Source organism: Acipenser ruthenus, chromosome 10 (assembly GCF_902713425.1).
Source record: "Acipenser ruthenus chromosome 10, fAciRut3.2 maternal haplotype, whole genome shotgun sequence".
NCBI lineage: Eukaryota > Metazoa > Chordata > Actinopteri > Acipenseriformes > Acipenseridae > Acipenser > Acipenser ruthenus.
The window spans coordinates 33,405,984-33,429,970 of NC_081198.1; the positions used below are offsets into that span (position 1 = coordinate 33,405,984).

Here is a 23,987-nt window from a genome sequence, read left to right on the forward strand (position 1 = left end):
ACAAACAGGTACAGTTTAGGTAAACAAACGTTCCAAAGTTTACGACACCATAGCAACAACAGGCTGCGGCCGAGCCAACTGAAATATTTTGTTGAAGTTAGGACTTTAAAACAAGGAAAGACCAACACATGTCATATAATAGCTATGAAGAGAGGAAACATCTATGGTACTTGGAGACAACAATCTCCCTTCTATAAAAACCTCCACCTGGATTTTAGTTCCTTGATGCACCCTGTAGTATTGTTAGGACTTGTGTTTTGTCCTATTACTATTAAACATTTTTAAACATGAAAAATAATAACAACACAAGAAGTTGCGCTACCTGACCAAAACATTTTAGACGTACAAAAACCGCTAAGTTAGAAAAAGAGGATCAGCAATGTATTGTGATATGTAGAAAAATGTACACAAGTAAAGCAAAACCCAGTATTTCACCCTCCCCATGTCAGTGAAGTGCTCCTCACAATTTACTAAACAGGGATTTTTCAAACAATATGTGCTCCTCAGCAAGTGCGGATTAATTCCCCAAAACCTAACAGGGAGAAGGTCGACTGTTTTGTGGTGACTGGGGGGACTGTTGACGAGGTTTTGGAATGTCCCGTTATGGAACACATTGTGGTTTCTTACTGTTTGTTTACTGCTAAGACCTGCCTCTATTTTGGCCATCTGTTAGGAGGGTGACTAACACAGTTGCACCAGGCAACGATACAAATATTTTCAAAAATATAGATTTTTGGCCTTAATATTCAGGGCGTACAGTACTAAATGTTCTTTCTGTACTTTTCAACATTTCCAGTGACAATTGTGCAATATCTGTTTATCATAGTGTTTTGCAATTTTAGGGGTTCATTTGATCAAGCTATACCCAGACGGGATCATCCACAGCTGGGTGTTTTTAGAACATTTCACAATTGCTGGGCAGCAGTGTGGAGTAGTGGTTAGGGCTCTGGACTCTTGACCAGAGGGTTGTGGGTTCAATCCCCAGTGGGGGACACTGCTGTTGTACCCTTGAGCAAGGTACTTTACCTAGATTGCCCCAGTAAAAACCCAACTGTATAAATGGGTAATTGTATGTAAAAATAATGTGATATCTGTATAATGTGAAATAATGTATAATGTGATATCTTGTAACAATTGTAAGTCACCCTGGATAAGGCCGTCTGCTAATAAATAAATAAATAAATAATACTGGGGAATCATGAATCACATTGGATTGCGTCAACTATCTATCCTTGGCTATCCCTAGAATACCCCTAAAATCAAGTGATTGATGCTGGATTACTTGCCACTGGAATAGGTATAGTTTGATCAAATCAACCCTTAGTGTTGATAAAATGATGAACATATTTACTGTTGTGTATCCTTCTGTTGCCACTTATTGATCAGCCAAATTACCTTTTTAAATAGCAAGTGATGCATGTTTTCATAAATTGTACCATTTTATACTGATATTAATTTAGTGAGTTATGGTTAACCTTAGTATCTAATACAGTTAATCAATTACAATTCTAAAATGAGTAAGAAACAATTGAAGATTATTTACAATCCCCTACATGAAATTTTTGAGTTAATTATTTACGATTTGGCAGCTTTGTTGGGTCTCTCTTTTTCCTTTCGGGAAAAAAATGTGCTAATGGCTATTTGGAGAACACATCTCTGGGAATCTAGTTGTTTTTAGAAACCCTTTGTAATGACTTTGGACTAACCCCCCTTGCAGAAACTTGTATGTGAGCACTTGTATGTGTCTTGTTTATTAATTTTGTGGTTAAAGGTTGACAACCACTAAAATATTACTCCTGAAGTACGACTCCCTACCTAGCTACAGTGAACTTGTGTTCCTTGTCGGTGCAATAATATAGTCATTGTTGTACCAAAGAAGGAAAAGGGCTGTCAAGAAAGTAATGTTCGGATGTTGTTTCTGTGCTACATAAACCTGGCTGTTCTTAGAAAAAGTAAAGGCGATGTACAGATGTAATCTGTGTTTTATAGTGTGTGCGTGTTGTAGTTGGATGGAGTTCGAGACTGAAAGTGCATTAATGATGTGTAGATTTGAATGCTTGGAAGGAAGTGTGTGTTAGCCTGTGTTCCCAGCTCCCTTAGAGCCTCGTTTCCTCTCCGTGAGACCAGGCCCAGCTGAGGAACGCTTTTGTCTACTCATAAAAAAGGAGCAGTAAGGCAAACTGGTTTGCCACAGTGTACCAGTTTACAGGTTTCAAGGGGCATCCTGAACTTTGCACTGCTTAGAGGCTGACTTTTAATCTCCTACGGACGTCCATTGTGCTTCTGTTGCCGTCTGGTTTTGGAAACTGATTTGAGGTGGGCACTTTTTCCTTGTTTTGTTTTCTTGCAATGATTTTATATCCTCTTGGTAACTAGAATAACAGTAGCAACATTCTTGCAGAAACCTGGCCCCATTTACTGTACAGTGGTATGGTACTACAATGTCAATACTTAAGCAATGGGTTTACTTCACTGGGGTTTGTGTGGTGTTAGGGTGGTGATTAAAGCAGTAGAATTAGACATGTTGCAGACAAAAGGTTACTACCGTTATATTGCTCTACAAAAACCTGTAGTCTTGGTCAGACATTGAGGCGTAACAAGTTCATGAAGTAGTCTGGTAGTCATGTATTTACTATTTTACGTTATCTAAAACTGCATAAATATATGCACAGCTAATTTTACTACTCCCGTAAGAGAAACATGTACAAATGGAACTAACTAAAAAGCAATTTAGCAGTTTTTAGTAAGGCTGCAGAATGAGTGGGTTAAGCAATGGGCATTTGCCATTAGTGCTTGGAAGTACAGCAGGGTGCTGCGTATGAAGACCATGGCAAAACAACCCTTGGTGCAGTGTGATACTGTAGTACTGCATGCAGTAGTTAGCTCCATGTAACCCAGTGTTGTCTGTCAACAAGATGCTCAGATATATAGTGAAAAGTGCTGAATTTAAATCAAGGGAAATAATGTTAAAACATTACAATGCATTATAAGACCTCATCTAGAATATTGTGTTCATATTGTGCCCACCTCGCTACAAAAAGGATATTGCTGCTCTAGAAAGAGTGAAAAGAAGAACGACCAGAATTATTCCAGGTTTAAAAGGCATGGTATATGCAGACAGGCTTAAAGAATTGAATCTATCCAGTCTTGAACAAAGAAGACTACGCAGCGATCTGATTCAAACATTCAAAATTCTAAAAGGTTTTGACAATGTCGACCCAAGGGACTTTTTCGACCTGAAAAAAGAAACAAGTACCAGGGGTCACAAATGGAAATTAGATAAAGGGGCATTCAGAACAGAAAATAGGAGGTACTTTTTTACAGAGAATCGTGGGAGTCTGGAACCAACTCCTCAGTAATGTTATTGAAGTTGATACCGTGAGATCCTTCAAGAAACTGCTTGATGAAATTCTGGGATCAATAAGCTACTAACAACCAAACTAGCAAGATGGGCCGAATGGCCTCCTCTTGTTTGTAAACTTTCTTTTGGTCTTATCACAAACTACTTCATATGGCTTTGGTTCTTTCTCATGCAATTCCATGCGTTTTGCCCAGAAAGAATAGGCTACTTTGTTATTAAGGGTGATTTATTACGCTCATACAACTGAAAAAGTATGTGTGCATGTGGAATATGAGTGAAGCAGTTTAATCATTTCATGGGGCGTAGTCTCCGAATCTCGGTTTGGCATGGAAAGCACAGTTAGAGTAGGGGATTTTTAATCATCTGCGTACATTAAAACAAAAACAGAAAAATGTTGGCATCAGACTCCATCTTTGGGATTCATCTGTTTCCTTCTAAACTTCCCAAGTTAACTCTTGCCAGGATTGTAGCCTTTGGATTTCTACAAGCTCTCAGGATCTATGTTTTGTTGACGGAATACTCGGTGCCATGGTCATTTATACTTGTTTATTTAGTCTTTTACAAATATAGTAGTACATGCATGTTGCAGTCATGCATACAAAACAAATATGATCTCATATTTCTGATTGGTTACAAACATATGTGTTACAGCTTAAACACTGAACTTGCTTTATTCATTAAAAATGCTGAGAATTTAATAGAAGTGTGTTTATTTCATGAACAAAGCAGCATGACTGCCTATTTTGTAGGGGATAGAGGAAAGGCGTTTTATTTCACTAGGGGGTAGTGCAGATGAATTCTCTCTATTTTTATATTGGTGGATTTACCATTGCTCTAATAAACGCAAGAGGTGATTTATCCTGACTGGGTATAAGTTAATCAGATCAACCCCCAACTTTTATTTGTTCTTTTTCAGTTCCTAATACAGTAATTATTTTTTATCATCTACATATGTCTCACGTGCACGTTCAAAAGAAACACATATATTTTCACTTTAAAACAACTATCTAGTATTACACTGTGTTAAAGAAAGTTCTCAGTTCCCATGTCTTTCAGGGAATCTGTTACACTTGCCATCTTAGGTCAATTAACCTTAGTAGTGTCTTCTAGTTTAAAGCATATTAGTGTCTGAAAACATGTTAGTCAATAAGGGAAGCAGCTGGACGGTGAATGCCAGGAAAGAAGCCTTGAAGGAGTGTGGACAGTTTTATCCAAGGAAGGCCAGCACTACCTGAAAGCATGAATTGCAAACAGAGATGTAATATATCATGTTTTAATATAAAAATACATGCGCACATGAGACCTATAAAATGAATAGAACAGGTATGATTTATGAAATGAATTAGTTAGCCACACTCATTTTGAATGACGTGTGAGAATGCAGTACATGTTTGGCTTAAATATATATATATATATATATATATATATATATATATATATATATATATATATATATATATATATATATACTGTATATATATATATATATACCAGAATAGTGGTATAAAAGCAATTGCAATTTAATTAATTTAATTATGACTAATAACTGTTGAGTTAAACCGTAGTTTCTTTTTATGAGTGTGAGAGAGAGATTAAAATGTCTCTCCTGGGCCTCCTAAAGAGCTAATGTGCATGATGTTTGTTTCCAAATGGACTGCCCCCTTTCTCTTGTCAGCAGGTCTGAGTGGCAATAAAAAACAAATTGAATTAAGTCACAGGATATAACGCCTGTTAAAAATTTCCACCCTTTTAGTTTATTATGAGGAAAACAAGGCGAATGTGAGATTCTGGACAGGAGGGGATCTTTGGGGAGAAGCTTGGTACCAGTCTGGTAGCGCCTTTCATAGTGGCCCACCATCACAAAGCGCTTTACAAGATGCAATAACAACAAGAAAATTCATAATACTTTAAATACAGAGAAATGCATAATACATGATATACAGTAAAAAAAAAAAAAAAGCATAATACATTAAATACAGTGGAAAGTGCATAATACATGATAGCAGCATAATACATGAAATAGTAGCAGCAACACAGCAGCTAATAGCAGATATCAGGCTTAAAGAGCATGGAAAGCAAGTGAGAACAGGTGGGTCTTGAGAGTTGATTTAAAGCGAGCGATTTTGGGAGCATCACGCACCAAAGCTGGGAGAGAGTTCCAATATCACAGTTCTCTTAATTAATTTATTCTTTTTGTTTAGAGTCACTTTGTGTATCATTTTCTGTATCAGTCGTCACATCGTTGTGCTTTTTAAAGCGTGAAGCATCAAAATGGCTGTCAAACTTGTATTTTATCAACAGCAGGCAAACCAGAAATGAACCGTTAACATGTCGCCTGCAACACTGCCTCCCTAATAGATGTAAGAAATTCATCAGTAGGCACATACTGTAACAAAAGTGGTATCTCTTATATCCACTAGGGGCAGAGTGTTGCAGGGGGACTCTGGTGTAGCACTTGGAAAGGCCATGCGAGTGAATTATAATTCACCAGGATGTGATACGTAGTGAATCTAGACAAGAAGATACTGCAAATTAGTCAAATAAAGTGACATTTCATACCTGTACCTCTTTAGTTTGATTTGTATGTTGTACTTGTTGTACAGCTCATCATTGGATGAACTCGTACTACAGTATTTTGGACACGCCAGCTTGACGTGGTTATACAAAAAAAAAACAAAAAAACATATATAATTATGCAGTGCTATTGCTTTAAAGGATTGATGATGAATCATTAAAAATCTATTGCCTTACCTCTTATTAGCATTTGCTCTATTTTCCATACCACTTATTTTCAGTAGTTCTATTTTCCACTGTGCTATAAGGCAATGCTTATTCAGTTTAGTAAGGTCAAACAATGATGCAGTAATCATCATTTCTGTAATTACACCAGTTTCATGTTTTCTATTATGGCATACATTTTCTTATGCATTTTCTTGCATGAGATTGTTAATTTAAATGCAGGGTCATTTTTAATCTAGCCTTGGGGAACATGGAAAGTCCAGCCCTACAATACTGTTTGTGTTTTTTCAGTATGCACAGTTTGTTTTCTTCTGAAATACTGTATAGTACTGTGCAATATCTTTCTGGTACTGTAGTATCCGGCTAAGAGAACACCCCTCTGGAAGCAAGCAAAGTGTTCTCTTAGCCAAAGTGTTCTTTAAGACGGAGTTGACCACCAGACACCCTATGAATCAATAAATAAATACATATTTATTACTTGTCATGACACACGTGCATCAACATATGAAATGAACACGATAAGTAAGAGCAATAGGGAAGTGTATGTTAATAAACTATAATAATAAAGTAACAGACAAACTAATGTTAATAAACTAACTGTCAAACTAAATTAACAGAGCACCTCTACACACGTTAAAAATTCAGCAACAGCTCTAGATGTAAACAAATCGCTATTGGTGCCAAAAAGGTGTTCTTTTACACAATGTTCCTGTTCCTTTTGGCAGAGCATTTACAATAGGAGAAATCTGTTTCAACACAAGGGTGTTCTCTTAGGTGAAGTGTTTTCTTAGTGTTCTTATACGCAGAGACTACTGTACTTTATGATCTCCTGTGCTGTACTTAATATCATCAGATCAAAAATATTATCTGGTGTTTCCTATAAAATGTTATAAGCATTACTATAACATTTGGGGGAGAAAGGTAATACCATTTTAAATTGCTTCTGTGAAGGGTTTCAAGGGTGAGGGCAACTGCAAGAAACTGGACAGTTAACCAACTGCTCATGATAAACTATTGAAGAGTAGTGTAGGAATTAATTTATTGTGTAGAACATGGTTCTGGTATTAGTCTATAGCTCTTTGATCATTTAAAATACTAGAATCACAAATGTTGGACTGACTAAAATAGTTATGGTCAACCTTGGATTAGCCATGTTAAGCTTCAAGATTAACATTTCATTTTTAATGATGTTTCCAATTATTTGAAGTGGTTCTTGGCTATGTCGCACCAATATTGAGTTATCATGATTGTTCTCTATATCAGTCTTTACCGAACACTGAGCTTGCTGTTAGCTTACCAAGCTGCTAGCATTAAACAGACTTCCTCAGTCTCTCTACATATGAGTAGGTGGTGCTAACAGAATTCAAAGGTCACATTTGAACTCTGCTGGCAGTTAGAATTATCCAAGTGACCTGTGAGCAAGCCCAGGTGCAGTTTAAGGCAGACTTAAAGAAGATAATAACACAATACTGGAGCAACAGAACCACTCAGAAAGATTGCAAACAAGAAAGAACATTTGAATCTACTTATTCTTTAACATTTCCCTGCATGAAAATGTTCAATGGCAGAGCAATGTTTTAGCTGTTGGCAGCAGAACCCTACTAACTTCCCTTGGCAGGGTTGTGAGTGAACCCCCCCCCCCAAACGTCTCAGTTTCCAAGGCTTCTCAAGGTGAAGAGGAAATACAATGTCAATTGATTTGAGGAATCACTAATTGCTGCTGGCTGCTTATAATTTGGACCATCTGCGGGCAGGAGACACTGGACTTGTCAGCTGTGTAAGGCGATATTGGAATTTTTGTAGTTTGAAATGCCTGTCGAAGATGAACACTGAGTTCTGCGATAGCTGGTTGGAATTCAGAGCTAAAGTCAAAATTGCTATATAGTAGGTATGTCAAACACAAGGCTGAATCAGGACATAGTTGTGCAACAAGGTTTTGTGAAAACGATCAGTATATTTTTGTTTGTGCATTAAACAATGCTGTAAGCCAGCAAATTTGATGTCAATGATTAGACTTTATCGGAACAATTCTCCAGTAAGGATCTAGGGTGTTCATGTTTAGCTTGCATATGAAGAATATGAAAGAATTGTAGTTTCCTCACTTATGTTCCTCCAATGTTCCTTGAAACACTGTTAAAGCATTGCCTTGAAGCACTGATAAAGATTGAGCAATGTCTTCTTGTGCTAAGAGCTATAGTTTTGTGACCAAGTAGTGAGAGCTGAGAACACAGAACCAGAGTAACCAGCGAGCAGAAGCCAAATGGAAATAAAAAAGAATGGGAATATCTATTTTGTATATAATTTGTAAACTTTGTTTAAAATTGTTCATTTTGTCACAGAGAATATACAATTATTTAGAACACTTCACATATAAAATGCTGATTTACGATTATCTGGCGGGTGGGTAAAAATCGGACAGCATGGATTTAATAAGAAATAATAATGATTAACCCCACTAGTAATTTACCCTCCTTCGGGGGGATCTTTTACCACAGTTTACTGTATACAACTCTTTATATGTGCATTTTGAAATATTTTTTTGGATAAAAAGAAGAAGAAAAAAACACTAAGACATCAATATATTTTGGTTGGAATTTATTTTCTTATGTTGAAATCAAATGTTTTTAGCATGTACGATTGTAGGCTATAAATAAATATGTTTGAGGTGCCATTGGTGTTTGTAGTTGTTAGTTATTATATATGTATACCATGTAAGTAACACTTCATTATATATTTATTAAGCTTTTAAAATTATGATAGAACTCCCGGCCTAACCCAATACACAATTTTGTTTATAAAAACCCTCCTTTTCCAAGTACAAATTAACTTCTGATAAATTATGACAATTAACACAGATTTTCTTTTAAATACCCACGCAAACAAAAGAAATAGTCGCAAGAAGCACTGCTTGTTAAGATATTATCATCATTTCGTAAATCAACATAATTTCGTAATTCACATTAGGACAATTATTTAATAACGAAATAGGCATAATGACTGCTTGAAAATGCCAAAATGAATGCTGCATACTGATTTCTTGATTAAAGTGCCTATGACATGGAATTTGACTTTTACCAAAAACATAAAGAATTTTATGTTTTATAAAATTTTATGTAATATTAACGGGTCTCACTTGAACATATAATCACATTAATTTTACCAAATTATGTTTAATCGCGCTACAGTTAATCAAATAATACCCGGAAATACACGGAGGACGATCTCCATTTCCTGGTTTGGGGCCAGGAGACTGTGACATCACAGAGGGAGATATCCGCAGGCTCCTTGCATCTGTCAGTATGGCTGACAGCGACTGTGAAAGTGAGAGTAGCCTCATTTTATCAGTTTCAGACACCTCTTATGAATGTGAATCATGTAGTGATGGATCTGATGTAGAGAGAGAAAACAGGGATTGTCTCCCGTATCAATTCAAGCCGTATGCCTCTGAATCAGAAGGGTCAAACTCGAAGAGAGACTGACAACACCAATGTGGACAGACCAGAGGAGATGTCCGCGGAGAATCAGCATCTTGGCAACACGGAATGGTTAATAAAAACCCTTACATTTAACATATTATTATTATTATTTATTTCTTAGCAGATGCCCTTATCCAGGGCGACTTACAATTTTTACAAGATATCACATTATTTTCACATACAATTACCCATTTATACAGTTGGGTTTTTACTGTTTTTACTGGAGCAATCTAAGTAAAGTAGCAGCAGTGTCCCCTACCAGGGATTGAACCCACGACCCTCCGGTCAAGAGTCCAAAGCCCTAACCACTACTCCACACTGCTGCCATAGATTGATACTTAAAATATTTCATATGACCCATAATTGTATAGTTATGTCAGTCCTTTAGTTAACAATATTAATACATGAATTATTGATACTAGAAGAATAACCGCTGTGGATTGCTACTGGCATGTATTTAACATATCTCTCACTATATACATATGTACGGTATATTAAGGGTGTGCACATTTTTGTTTTTCATGAATATTACCCCTAATGATAATGCAGAGGTGCCAATGTCAACGATTTGGCCGTAGCAGCTACTATTTTGGAGGTTCCGCTGTGGCGCTACGTTGAAGGGGTATAATACTACAATTTTTATTACATAAATAAATGATGGATACTCCCTGAACGTTTATGAAATATTATTTCAATACCATGTGTTTTTTTTAATGAATTAATGGTTCTTAAAACTGTTTTTCACTGAAAGTTTATTGTGGTATTGACATATTAAAATCTGAGCCAGCTTAGTAAGCGGTTTAGAAACTGAAACTGCCGCACCGGTAGTGTTTAATGCAAAACTTATCCAAGACCTCCCATTTCTCAAACGCCTTTCTTGGTCGTTTGGCTTGGGAACCCACATCAATGCCAGCAGATTGCTGTTGCTTCAGAATGGTTGGAACCACGGTTGGTTTTAAAATATGCATTCTTTTTACATCCAGGCCCATCTCTGCCATTATCGTTGGTCTTTCTTCAAAACTATGTGGCGTGAAATGCACACTACATGTGTAGGTGTACTGCCAGTTTGACACATACCACTTTGTTTGGGTTGTTTGGATGTTTTTCTCCTATATGCGCTGCATTTTTGTGTCTTTCAGAAAATGGTGAATATTAATATTCTTTTGTTTGTTTGCCTGATTTGAGCAACCAGCTACAACACAAATACGAGGCATATGATGTCACTACCAGTATCCTGAGGCTGCTTCAAAACCGAGACAAGAAGTTGAGCCCGTCACATTAAAATGTGCATTTTATTTAAAAAAAACTGTATCACTGCCGACAATTTTAAATCTCGTTTGTGAATACTTGTTAGTCATACATTATGTTTCTTAAAAGTGGTTCAGAGTGTGTTATAGGCACTTTAACACTGGAGTTATCATTTATGACCTTTTGAAAATCCTGCCCAAGGACTTTCAACAAGTGTGGCCTAGAGATTTCAGCTGTGAACTGTAAATACAGTACACGTGCACTTTGTGATTAGAACTGTGAACTGGGTTTGGAACTGGAAGGAAATATGGACATGAAAAGATAAAGTCTAGAAGGCATTGTTCTTTGTGGGATGCAAACGTTCTTCTCCTAAATCCTGGCCTTGCTGCTTCTGACTAAACTTAACAACTGGGGGAAAGAAGAGGCCACTTTATTTCCAACAAATTGTGCATCTTTGGCCTAGCAGGGGTTACTCTTCCAGAGTATTTTAAACATGCAGGAAGGAATGTAAACACAGGGAAGTAGGAACATGCCTGTTAACAATTAGCCCCAGCAGAGAAGCAGAGGCTATCAGTGGTGATTAAAGGCAGACTGAATAAAAACAGACTGCTTAATCAGGACAAGGTTGGGCCAACAAAGAATTACATTCACATTATAAGCCGTCCATTTCCAAGCTGCACTAAGCACAAGGCGGGAAATAGAACTGCTAAAGAGCAGACAAAAAGAAAACAGCAACTAAAGAAAAACAGAAAAGAGAGATTGTGTCTAGGAAAAAAAAGATTGTCTATCGCCCAGCAGTATCAAAAACCCTTTAGAATATACATGTGTGGTTTGATTTTATAACTGTAGGTATTTTTTTAAAGGGCTTTTCTGGGCTTGTTTTTAAGGGCTCAACCATAAAGTATAAAAAAAATTAATTCAGGTCCATATGAGGGCCGCATTTTTTAAATACTGATTATGAGTGAAAATGCAGATCACAAATGGTTTAAAACCTTATTGTCACACAAAGAGAACACCAACATCTAAATTATAGTTGAGTGGTGACTCTTTTTTATTATTATTGGACATAATACAATCTACAGTGTCCCCAAAGCAAGCAGGCATGACATTCCATAACCTGAGACGCTACTGGCAAATGTTCCACAGTCACTTAGCAACCACAGCATGGCGAATGCCTTTCGATTAGGCAAATGTTTACTTTAAAACTAAAGAAAAAAAGTTTCAAAATCTACTCTAGCTGTGATAGTTTTTACATTTTTAATAAAATCACCCTCAGGAACAAAAAAAATCTATTGTCATTTTCAGCGTCATGCATATCCCTTTGTGAAAATCAACTGTTCTAGCAATATACCCTGGCTTGCCTACACTGATGCAAAACAAGTTGAATTATGCAATTGTTTTATTGGAATTATGGTACTGAAATACACTATTTACTTGATGTCATTGGTGGTACCTTATAATGTAATGTCTGTGGTATATATACGTTGTTGTTATTATTTTCTTAGCAGACACCCTTATCAAGAGCGACTTACAATTGTTACAAGATATCACTTTTTTTTTTTTTACATACAATTACATTCTTTTTTACACATTATTTTTACATACAATTACCCATTTATACAGTTGTTTTTTACTGGAGCAATCTTCGTAAAGTACCTTGCTGAAGGGTACAGCAGCAGTGTCCCCCCTGGGATTGAACCCACAACCCTCTGGTCAAGTCCAGAGCCCTAACCACTACTCCACACTGCTGCCCGTTAAAACCAGCCTTTAAAAATATATATTTATAATTAATAATAAAAAAAAAACATTCAGGAATGGGCTAGTCTATTAGTCAACCGTTTGATAATCCCTAGTATTATTGAAGTTAAAATGTGTTTTTATTTTACTAATCTCAGGGATGACTTTGCTGTTGATGCTCACATGATAGCTGCCCAGTTTATTTTTTTTATTTGAATCTGACAATTAACATGGTCATGAATTATTATTATTATTATTATTATTATTATTATTATTATTATTATTATTATTATTATTATTATTTATTTATTTCTTAGCAGACACCCTCACCCAGGGAGATTTACAGTTGTATACAAAAAATACATATCAAGAATTACAATACAATTAAGAGCAAGATACAAAATACAATGACTTCAGTCCTAATAAGAGCAAATACAAAGCACAGTACGATTTGATATCGGTGCAGTTCATGAGCAGATAACAGTGTTGATAGTTACATCGGGGTTAGATATGAGTGCAAGTGAAATACAAAATACTACAGATTAGGTTAAGTGCAGGATTAAATACAGTAAAATAGGGAGCAGATAAGTGCAAGTTAAAGTGCATTAAAGGCAGAGTGCTATATAGTCCAGAAGGGAAGAGTTGAGTTTTACAGGTGTTGTCTGAAGAGGTGTGTCTTGAGGAGGTGCCGGAAGGTGGTCAGGGACTGGGCAGTCCTGACATCCATAGGAAGTTAATTCCACCACTGTGGGGTGAGGGTGGAAGGAGCGGGCTCTGGACGCAGAGGAGCGTAGAGGAGGTACAGAGGTCGGCTGGGGGTGTAGGGAGAGATGAGGGTCTGGAGATAGCTGGGTGCAGTCTGGTCAAGGCATCGGTAGGCGAGTACAAGAGTCTTGAACTGGATGCGAGCGGTGATTGGGAGCCAGTGGAGTGAGCGGAGCAGTGGAGTAGCATGTGAGAAGCGAGGCAGAGAGAACACCAGGCAAGCAGTGGAGTTCTGGATGAGCTGGAGCGGACGGGTGGCAGACGCAGGGAGGCCGGCCAGGAGGGAGTTGCAGTAGTCTAGGTGGGAGAGTACCAGGGCCTGGACGAGGAGTTGCATGGAGTAGATGGTGAGGAAGGGTCGGATTCTTCGTATGTTGCTTAGAAAGAAACAGCAGGTGCATGTTAGAGTGGAGATGTGCTGGGAGTAGGAGAGGCAGGGGTCCAGGGTTACTCTGAGGTTCTTGGCTGAGGAGGAGGGAGAGAGTGTGGTAGATTCCAGAGGAAGGGATATAGAGAGATCAGAAGAGGGGGAAGAGGGGGGAAGAAAAGGAGGTCAGAGAGGTTGTGTTTGAGGTGATGTGAGTGCATCCAGGAGGAAATAGCAGACAGACAGGTAGAGATATGGGAGGGGATGGTGGGGTCAGAGGGGGGGGGGGGGGAAGGAGAGGAAGATCTGAGCATCATCAGTATAGAAATGGTATGAGAAACCATAGGATGCGATGAGGGGGCCCAGGGAGCAGTTGTAGAGAGAGAACAGGAGAGGACCCAAGACCGATCCTTGGGGGACTCCTGTTGAGAGAGGGTGAGGTGTGGAGGTTGAGCTGCGCCAGGTTACCTGATAGGTGCGGTCGAATAGGTAGGAGGAGAACCAGGCTAGAGCAGTGCTAGAGATTCCCTGGCCAGCGAGAGAGGATAGGAGAATAGAGTGATCGACAGTGTCAAAGGCAGCAGAGAAATCAAGGAAAATTAGGACAGAGGAGAGAGAGGCAGCACGGGCAGAGTTTAGCGAGTTAGTGACAGGCAGGTGAGCAGTTTCAGTGGAGTGAGCAGAGCAGAAACCAGATTGGAGAGGGTCGAGCAGAGAGTGGTTAGACAGGAAAGCAGAGAGCTGGCGGTGTACTGCCCACTTGGGTTTTAGAGAGGAAGGGTAAGAGGGAGACAGGACGGTAGTTCTGGAGGGAGGTGTGGTCGAGGGTAGGTTTTTTGAGAAGGGGGGTGATAGAGGCTTGTTTGAAGGCAGAGGGAAAGAGGCCAGAGAGGAGAGAGGTGTTGAGAAGGGAGGAGATGAAGGAGAGTAGAGCAGGAGCAGCAGCTTGAAAGAGATGAGTGGGGAAGGGGTCCAGGGTGCACGTGGTGGGTTTGAGGCCCTGGAGGAGGGAGGAGAGGTCAGAGTCTGAGAGGGGAGAGGAGGAGAAGGAGGGTGAGTTAGTAGGGGAGACAGAGGGTGTTGGGTTTGGAGTTGGAGCAGGAGGAGGTGGTGGGGGGGGGGGGGAGAGGTGTTAAAGAGTTTGCGGATATTGTGGAGGAGAAGAAAGAGGCAAAGTCGTCGGAGGAGATAGAGGAGGGGGGAGGGGGGGGGGGGGGGGTTGAGCAGGGAGGAGAAGGTAGAGAATAATTTCCAGGGGTTGTTAGTGGAGGATTGGATAATAGATTGGAAATAGATTTAGGGAGTTTGGTTCTCTTCCATTTCTTTTCAGCAGTGCGTAGTTTGGTTCTTGCTGAGCGGAGCACAGAGGAGAGCCAGGGTTGGGGAGGTGAGGGACAGAGGGAGTCAAGGGAGGAGAAGAGGGTGGAGGTAGCAGAGTCTAGCAGAGAGTTGGAAGAAGGAGTCAAAAGGAGGAAAGTTAGAGAGAGTGATGGAGGCAAGGACAGAGGGGGAGAGAGAGCGGAGGTTATGGCGGGAGGTGACAGTGGGGGTAGATGGAGTAGGCAGAGAGGGGAGAGACAGAGGAAAGGAGATGAAATAGTGATCAGAGAGGTCAGAGGGGTGACAGAGGGTGGAGGGGCAGCAGGCCCTGGAGAAGGTGAGGTCCAGTTGACAGCCAGCTTTGTGGGTAGGAGGGGATGGAGAGAGAGAGGTTGAAGGAATGAAGGTGAGGAAGGAATCCAGCAGAGTGGGGGGGGGGTTTGGAGAGATGGATATTGAAATCACCTAACAGGACAGTTTATCAGGAGAGAGACATGTTTCAGTGAGAGCAAGGAAATCGAGAGGGAAGTGGGAGGAAAAGTGGAACATGTAGTAACAACTAGCTACCATCTTTATCAAGTGTATCTATAAAGTAACTTGGAGACTTAACAGAAATGGTTGAGAAAAGTTTGAACATTGAAATAGTTCCCACATGACAGGTTCTCTACACTATCACTATCAACTCATAACCCGTAGCGGGATCTGTGCCTGACACCCACCTGCACTGTATAAAGTATAACACGTGGAAGTAACAGACCTGCCATGATGACCCTGCCAACAATGGATGCTGTAATTTGGATTGAAATTGACAGAGAAACAGAGGCCCCTATTGGCCACAGTGGAAGTTGTGACAATGTGAAGAACACCATGTGGCCACTCTACCTACCAAGTGTTAATTGTCTATGACAGAGCTGTCGTCCTGTTTTGTTAAGAATCATACCGATTACCAGGTTATAGAGCCATTAAGAAAATACAGAATATACCAACAAACTAGATGAAACTAGAGAAAGACACCCCTTCAGTAGTTTTCTGCTCATTAAACGTGGGCAGGCAAAGGGGAACAGACATTTTCACTATCAGCTGGAATAGGGTAGCGGAGTGCTGGGAGGGAAGTTGATGATAACCTTAGAAACGAGGGCAGACATTGTAAGCAAACATCTTTAATTCAGAAGAGCTACTATACATTCACTACTGTATATAGATAAGTATGCAACGTGCTGTTCCTCATACTTTTGTGTGAGTTTAGCTTGTGTCTGTGTCCAAAGATAGTCCTGATAGGCCTCCTGCCCAGGACAAAGCTTGGAGGCAGGTTGAGTCCAGTTAGCGCAGGGTGCTTCTGGGTATTTGAGTGGGTGCTGCGTGTCCAAGCAAGATGCTGTCGCTCTCCGTGCCAAGAGTCATGTGAATCTCTTAAATGCTCAAAGAAGGAATGTGTGGAATGAGGTTCAGGAATTATTCAGAATGTTTACTGTTTTTTTTTTTTTTTCTTGTTTTTTTTTTATGTAACACATGACAGGGGGCGTTTGTCAAATGTGTGTGTTTGTAACTCCCACCTGAAAGAGACTTGGAAATAAGTAACTTACATGCACACACACATACAAAAAATGATTTAAAAACTAAAACAAATAGAAGATAAGCTGACCCGGTCCCAACCTAATGTTCCAGTTGTGCTGGAATGTTAATAGATGTTTTTGAGAACCTTTCCTGACACAAATTAATTGTGTGTTTGTGCAGAGAGTGCAGTTTAAGGTAAAAGGGCTGGGGCCACTCCTCTGTTCTTCCAGTAGCCTGAAGGGAACAAAGGCACACGGATAGAACATGTCCTAGAAGAGGTACTGTATCTGTTCTCCCTAATGAGAAGAAGTGGGACGATGTTAAGTGAATTTGCTTTCTTTCATTTTTTCTTTCTTTTTTTTTACTGTCCCCTTGTTTTACTGCAATTACTCAAATTGTGTGTTTTTATTTTTACTTTCTGGTGTATTTGTGTTAAAGTGCTTGGACTGTGAGCTCACGAGATGTTCTAGTTGCCTGCCACATATGGTATGTCGTCTATGTCTTTATATTAACAATCTGCAACATCTAGTACACAGTTGTGTATTGCCAGGAATATAAAAGGAAACTTGATCCAAAGCAGTTCCAGTACTGTAGTTCTTCACTATATGGTGCTTTAGTGGATCTAGCCTGGTCTATATAGGTCTATTGCAAGCAACAGAAGAACTTCCCTTTAGGCAGCTGGAAGAACAGAGAGAAAGCATCAGTCTGAGTGGCTCTTGGTACAATTACTCAAATACTGAGTGTTGTTTTTTTAATGTGTCTGTGTAAAGGGCTTTTGACCTACTTAATGAGATGCCTGCCATAGATATATGTAACGTAGGCTAAATAAATTTTTATTTAAGTAAGAGCCAGCACCATCGAGTGATTCGCTACTTTGGACCAAGTGAAAGCGTAGCAAAGTGTAATAAAAGCATGGTAAAGTACAGTTTAAGCATTGTAAAGCACATTCGATAACATGGCGAACCATGTGAACTATGGTGAAGGCATGGCTATGGGAAAAGCAGGGAAAAACACTTGGGTTGGTCTAGGTTGTATTACGTATGCCTATGGCAACTGAAGAGCAGCTTTTGAATTGGTAGTCAGAGTCAAAGCACAGACATCAGGAGGGGGAAAATATATATATCTATATATATATATATATTCCCCCTATATAAATATATATATATATATCTAGAGAGAGAGAGAGAGAGAGAGAGAGAGAGATTTATTTCAGTAATTGGAATAAGAACATCATAAAATGGTAAGGGGACAGTAAACACATATGTAAATGAAATTACTTTTTTTATATAGATCACTTTGAGTATTAAGGTCATAAACAATTGCATTTAGATCCACCAAAGTTTAGATCAAAACGGGATGTAATTTTGCAGATTAAAATTCAGTAGTATGAGATCCTCCAATAGAATTTCAAGGCACAGATTCTAAAAGCTTAGTTCTGCAATTCCTTGCAGTTTGTCCGTATACTACCTAGTGAGTATATAAGAAGATAGCAGTCTTCTAAGTGGATAAATTCAAGTCAAGATTTTTATGTCAGCGTTAGAGAGTATTGTCTCCAAGTACATTTGATGCACCGTTTAGATGAATATGTGACGCTTGTTAATCCAAAACAGGATGACATGATTGTTGGATTTGGAATCCCACTGTAACTGAATGGCATAGTTGTCATGTATCATTTAATATGTATTTATAATACTTAACCATTGATTACCATGTGTGTTGCTTTCTGTGCATTTTACTTTATTGGTTTTTCCCACTTTGTTTATGTTATCCTAATGCAGTTTTTGTTATCGACACCTCCAGTATGTAACTCTGTAAGCTGTGCTACTTTCAGCCATAGGAGGTTATAGACATTCACACTGTAAGAAACACCTATAGAGCTTTAAGTCAATTTAAATACAGTACATTTTCAACGCAGGTACAGTAAATCCTGTGTCACGTTTATGACCAATGACTTCCATATTACCTTGCTGCAGTGTATAATGTCTTGGAATAGAGGACTCCATAAAATCATGCTGGGCCAGACATGTGCCAGGCAGCTTGCTTGCTGAACAATCACTTCCCTAAATTTAATAGCTAGCATAGTTACATGATCACACATTCTAATATGTTTGCAACAGGATTATACAAATAAACTGCTCAATATTTTAATATATTTAATATTTAGATTGGGGGGATTGAATACATTTTAGACCAGTTTAAAAATATAAGTGGTCTGGACACAATGCTTAAGTAATCACATTGCTATAAATTCTTACTGGTAGAACACACTAAAGTAATCCTACATTTAAGTCAGAATACATATTTTGTTCCCATACAGTTATTGAACAAATACAATCTAAATAATAAAGCAGAAATCATCTTAGTTCTTATTGAGATAAAAATAGAGAATCTTCAGATTTTCAATAGAATGTGATTCCTTTGTGTCGTTCAGCTATAGTTTTCCATGGTTTAGCTTTAGACCTTGTTGACTAGTTTGTTTTTATATAATTCCCAAATGTTATGCAAGGAACAAAAAACACTATGCTCTAAAACAATAGAAATAAAATGTACTTGCATGTCGAGCTAATAATCTCTTTAATAATTACCTTAAAATTGTACAATATATAATGAATTTAAAGTTCAAGCAGCAAGTAAGAGACTACACATTGCAAGAAAAGCACAACAAAAGTAGACTTTCATACATATTCACTTTAATGATAGATTACTTTGGGGTTTTCTGATAAGATTTTAGAGGAAACACTGAAAATTTAAATCTTATTCAAACCAAAAATATGTTACAAAATAGTTTTAAAACTATGGGGCAGTACTGCCCCATAGTAGTGTGTGAACATACAGCCTAGTTTTGAGCTTGTCAGCTCATGTTTAACCTGTAAAATGAGAACTTGATAACAACGAGAGAGAGAGAGAGAGAGAGAGAGAGAGAGAGAGAGAGAGAGAGAGAGACAGACAGACAGAGAGAGAGAGAGAGAGAGAGAGAGAGAGAGAGAGACTGAGACTTCTCATCTGTCATACCCAAGTCCAGCCCCTGTAGTTTTTCAATTTCAGCTTTACATACTCTTGGCTGGGAGTGAAAGAGAGAGAGAAGGTTTAGCAGCCACATTTCCCAGGTTCCAGGTTTTCCTATCGTGTACACCTACGCTTTTGGGTGCTATGATTGGAATTGGCCTCACATCTGCTTCTGGCCATATATAGTATGTTTCTCTGGGACTGAAGAAAAAAATCACAGAAACTATTTGTCTGGAGTGCAGTCAGAGCCACACGCACACACCTCGCTGTCTATGTTTAGAGAGAGTGTTCCTGAACCTGGGATTATTTTTTTTTATGGAGGAAGGGTTTCCAGGTGATTTTCTCCTCCCACTGTCCTGAAGTGATTTGCAAGCACAGTGGGTGCATGCAGAGAGCCACATGCAATGGTCTTGCTGGGAAGTAGATAATGGCAACTGCAGTTTATCAGGTAAGGGGATGAACCAGGTCTTTGGCACAATTCAAGTCTACAGTATAGGTATGCTAGGAATGTTCTCTTTTTTACCAGTGACTGACAAACATTAGCATGCCTATATAGGGTTATTGTATTGTTTCAATGTTGAAAACTTCTGCATTCAGTCATATAGAACATGCAGTAGCCTTTTATTGGATTAGTAGGGATTAATAAGACATTTCACATCTGATAAAAAGACTATGGGGTCTTCAAGTACAGTCCAATAAAAGCTATTTAGGCACCCTTGTAGGTAAACTTCAAGATTCATTTGTATTATCTTCCTAGGATTACAAGTTTGTTCTTTTTTCAGTTTTATTTGTTTTCACTTGCCTATTTGCTTAAATACTGCTGCTTCTCAATTAACAAAGCCAGCTTGACCATTTTTGTGACAATTAATTGATAATAATAGGTTAATGAATATTTTTTTTATCAGTGCATATTTATGTGCTCCCCTTATAGCATTTGTGATGAACTTTTTCAAATATGAGGGATTTCAATAGACTCTGAATTACCTGCAGCACAAGTGTGGGTAATGGCAATGGCAAGCAACTAAACTAAGATTGTGAGACGACGGTTAATTTTCCTACCAATCTCTGAGGTGAGAATGCCACTAAAGGTGTCAATTACTGCCAACTGAGACTGGCATTGGCACTGGCACATTTCTACCATAAGATGATAACTGGACTGGAACTTTGATTATGAAAATTCACTGTGTTCACTTCATCTTGCTTGTTCCTAGTACCATAAAGGTAATAAGTTGTATTGTGGCTAACCCCATACCTTTCTTATTCGATACACCTTGAGGTTTACCTTGTTTTCACTTTGCTTTTCTGATGCTTTGCTTAACTTCGCTATATACTGTAAGCTGTTACCGTGATATACGGGTGAGAATAGAAAAAGGTAGCATTTTCCACTGCAGTTATATTGAGTTTTATAGCTCCTACTGCTTTGTGTTTTCATTCAGTTTTCAAGTTCAGCAATGCAGATCATATTATTAGTTTGCTTCTTTAGTTCGTTTAACCCCTAATGTATGAATCTATTAATTTATTATACAGTGTTATGCAACCTTTATGAAGGTACGCATTGCATATTTAACTATTTATACCAAAAAAACAATCAGTACAGTGAAAATGACATAAATTTGCAATAAAAATTGTTCCTTATCTTGTAATAAAAATGTTAGAAGATTTGTAACAAACCATGAGAAGCTTTATTTATCTTTCACAAATGGTGCAAATCACATTTGGATGTGAAGACCTAGATAAATATGGCCCATAGTGCCCTATTCAAAGTAAAGTGTTATCGTATGGTCATGCCAGATTTAATAAACTAGGATTTAAGGAAAAAGGAAAAACTTGTTTTTAAATTTAAATTCAGCATGAGATAAGATTATCAACTCTATGCTTACTTCTGAATATGGTGTTTGTTTTAAATCAATTGAATATACCCCAATATAAATTAAACATTTATTTTCACTGCAGCACAGTTATCTCTTTCTGTTTTTTTTTTATTTGCTTTTTTCTCAGTTCTTCTCAGTCCCTATACAAAATAATTTTAAAAAGTCCTTAGAGAACCTGTGCAGGGTTACTGGAAACCTCTGAAAAATCTGGCCCGTGTTATTATCATTTAGAGATAGAAATACTGGAACAGTCAAGAACATGGCCAAGGGATAGTGTGCTGACAGCAAGGAAAGAGTCCAGTTCTTTAAATTGCAGGAAATGTCAATTGACTGCTTAGTGCCAAAACTGCATGTTGGAATCTTTTTAAATCACTTTGGAATCTTGCTTCTGAAAACGTCTGTAATACAAAAATAAATTAAGTAATAACATCAGTGTCTTTTACTACATCTGATGCTGCTAAATACAATTGATGTTGCATGCAGTTTACAGTTTTAGTATTTATTTCCACAATGTTGAAATAGGATTGGTTGTCAGTGACTTTGCATGTCGTAACTATGGAAGAATGTAAGGGAGATGTGCAGCAATGTATAACAGCTCTTCATCAAGGTAGAACATTTATGTTTACATATTGGGGGTCATAGAATTTTAGAATAGTTAGTTCACAAAAGTTCTATTAGATGTGAACTCGCTAGATTTTCCAGTTGTTAATGAGGAATACCAAATTATTTCACAACCGTTAGATCATCTTATATTAGTTACAGTGTGTGAAACCACCAGACTATATAAGGACAGCACAGAGAATAGTGTGCCCACTAGTGCAAACTCAATCCCTTGAGACTAGGTGGTGCAGTGGGTAATTCACTAGCCTTTTGTGCAACTGGATGAATGATGAGTTCCAATCCGGTTCAGTGAGATTATCCATTGGAAATACACCACAAAACCACTACAAACCACAATTTCTGCTTGAGGGAGGCAGAGGGTTGAGACGTGATCACAGAACTGTGAGGGGAAGTTTTTGTGGTACACTATGAGCGCACACTAAGAGGGACCTCTTCTACAGCCTGATCAGAATGAAACAGCGTAGGTACCATTTTAAACACTTTACAAAGACGGAACCATTACAGTCTGACGGGGAGAATGGTAAGAACCATAGTAAATTATTCACAGCTAAGAAAAAAAGTTCGCTTTTCCTTTTTTGTCTTTGACTTTCAATATAATAAAACTAATGCATAGCTGTGAACTATCTGCATGAGAATGGAAGTGCTTTTTTATGATTTATTTTATTTGCTAATACAATTTTCTTTTTTTTTTAGTTACTTACTAATCTTAGAGAACATTTATAAACACTCAAAATCAGGTTGAAAAGAGGGACCTTTATTTTCGTAACCCATCTGATAAGAGTAAGCACATGAATTCAAACTTTTGCTTGCACAACCGCAATTTACATAAAGGGATGGCACATGTGACTTGGGCATCAAACGTTATACTTTACTGATATGTAGCTGATGTCAAGTTCAGTGATAGGCGGACCTTTATCCAGTGTCTTTGTTGAAGGAAGTTTTATGTGATTTAACAGGTTGTTTTTTTTATCTTATGCAACCCTATAACTGACTTGATGGTTTTTACTTGGGATCTTCAGTAGATTGGTAGCTGAACTCAATTTCCTAAAAAGAGTTTCAGAGTTCTCCTACTCACAGTCAACACAATATTGTGCCCAAGGTCGCAGTTGCATACATTTCCACAACAATGTTCATTGCGTCACCAAGTTTTAACAACTTCAGAATGGTAGCTTTTAGCCATACAGCTTGCATTTCATACAGATTGCATTTCATACAGATTGCAGTGCTGTACTTTGCTAGAATAAAATACACTTTTTTTAGGAAGTAAATATATTGCAGTCTGATAGCTTTAGTAATATATATTACAAATTAAACTTTGGTAGTGAAGTGGATCAGATATCTCACACACATAAAAGCTATTACAGAGCTTCTATAGTTTCTTAACCAAGGTAAAACATCTTGAAGTTAATGTTAGCTACTATAATATTTGAGTACAAATGATAGCTGATGTAGTATAGATAATCAAATGTGGGCTACAGGATGTGGCAAAAGTTGTGTATCATTGGATAAAATAACGCTTGTCCATTCAATGTAGGAGATGCTTGTATTGATTTCCAATCTGTTTGTTGTTGGCAGACTTTGGGCAAAGTAATCTGGACTGTGAACAAGGATAATGCACAGCCTAAACTATGGAAGAATGTTATAAACTTTAACGGGGCTAGATGTGTTAAGGTCTGTACACCAACATCAACTGGGACTGATTCGCCCCAACAACACACAGCAAAGCTAGGCTTCACTATAGGGTTCAGTATCTTGACAACATCTGCTGCTTAGGTTTGTCCTAAGCAGTCTCCTTAGTAACTATGTCAGTGCAGTGATGAAGTGACTTTCAAATTGGGCAGGTATATACATGCTTGGGCACGGCAGAAGCAGATCTATGTCTACTCTACAATGAACCAAACCAAGATTTGGGAGTTTGGTCT

The 23,987-nt window shown here is 38.2% G+C and overlaps 1 protein-coding gene across 5 annotated transcripts in view; it reads left to right on the top strand.

The window, feature by feature from the left end:
- LOC117405963 (tensin-1-like) overlaps positions 1 to 23,987 on the top strand; it is a 298,134-nt gene that overhangs the window by 128,119 nt on the left and 146,028 nt on the right. Inside the window, exon 1 of one of the 5 annotated variants that reach the window (XM_059032058.1) lies at positions 2,152 to 2,316. The exons of 3 other annotated variants lie outside the window; for them this stretch is intronic. Coding sequence is in view for 1 of the 2 variants with exons in the window: in XM_059032057.1 (XP_058888040.1) it covers positions 20,001 to 20,021 (21 nt within the window). In the remaining variant the exon portion in view is untranslated. Of the gene's footprint in view, positions 1 to 2,151; positions 2,317 to 19,258; positions 20,022 to 23,987 lie in introns of those variants that run through there. One more of the 5 variants, XM_059032057.1, reaches the window with a different exon arrangement.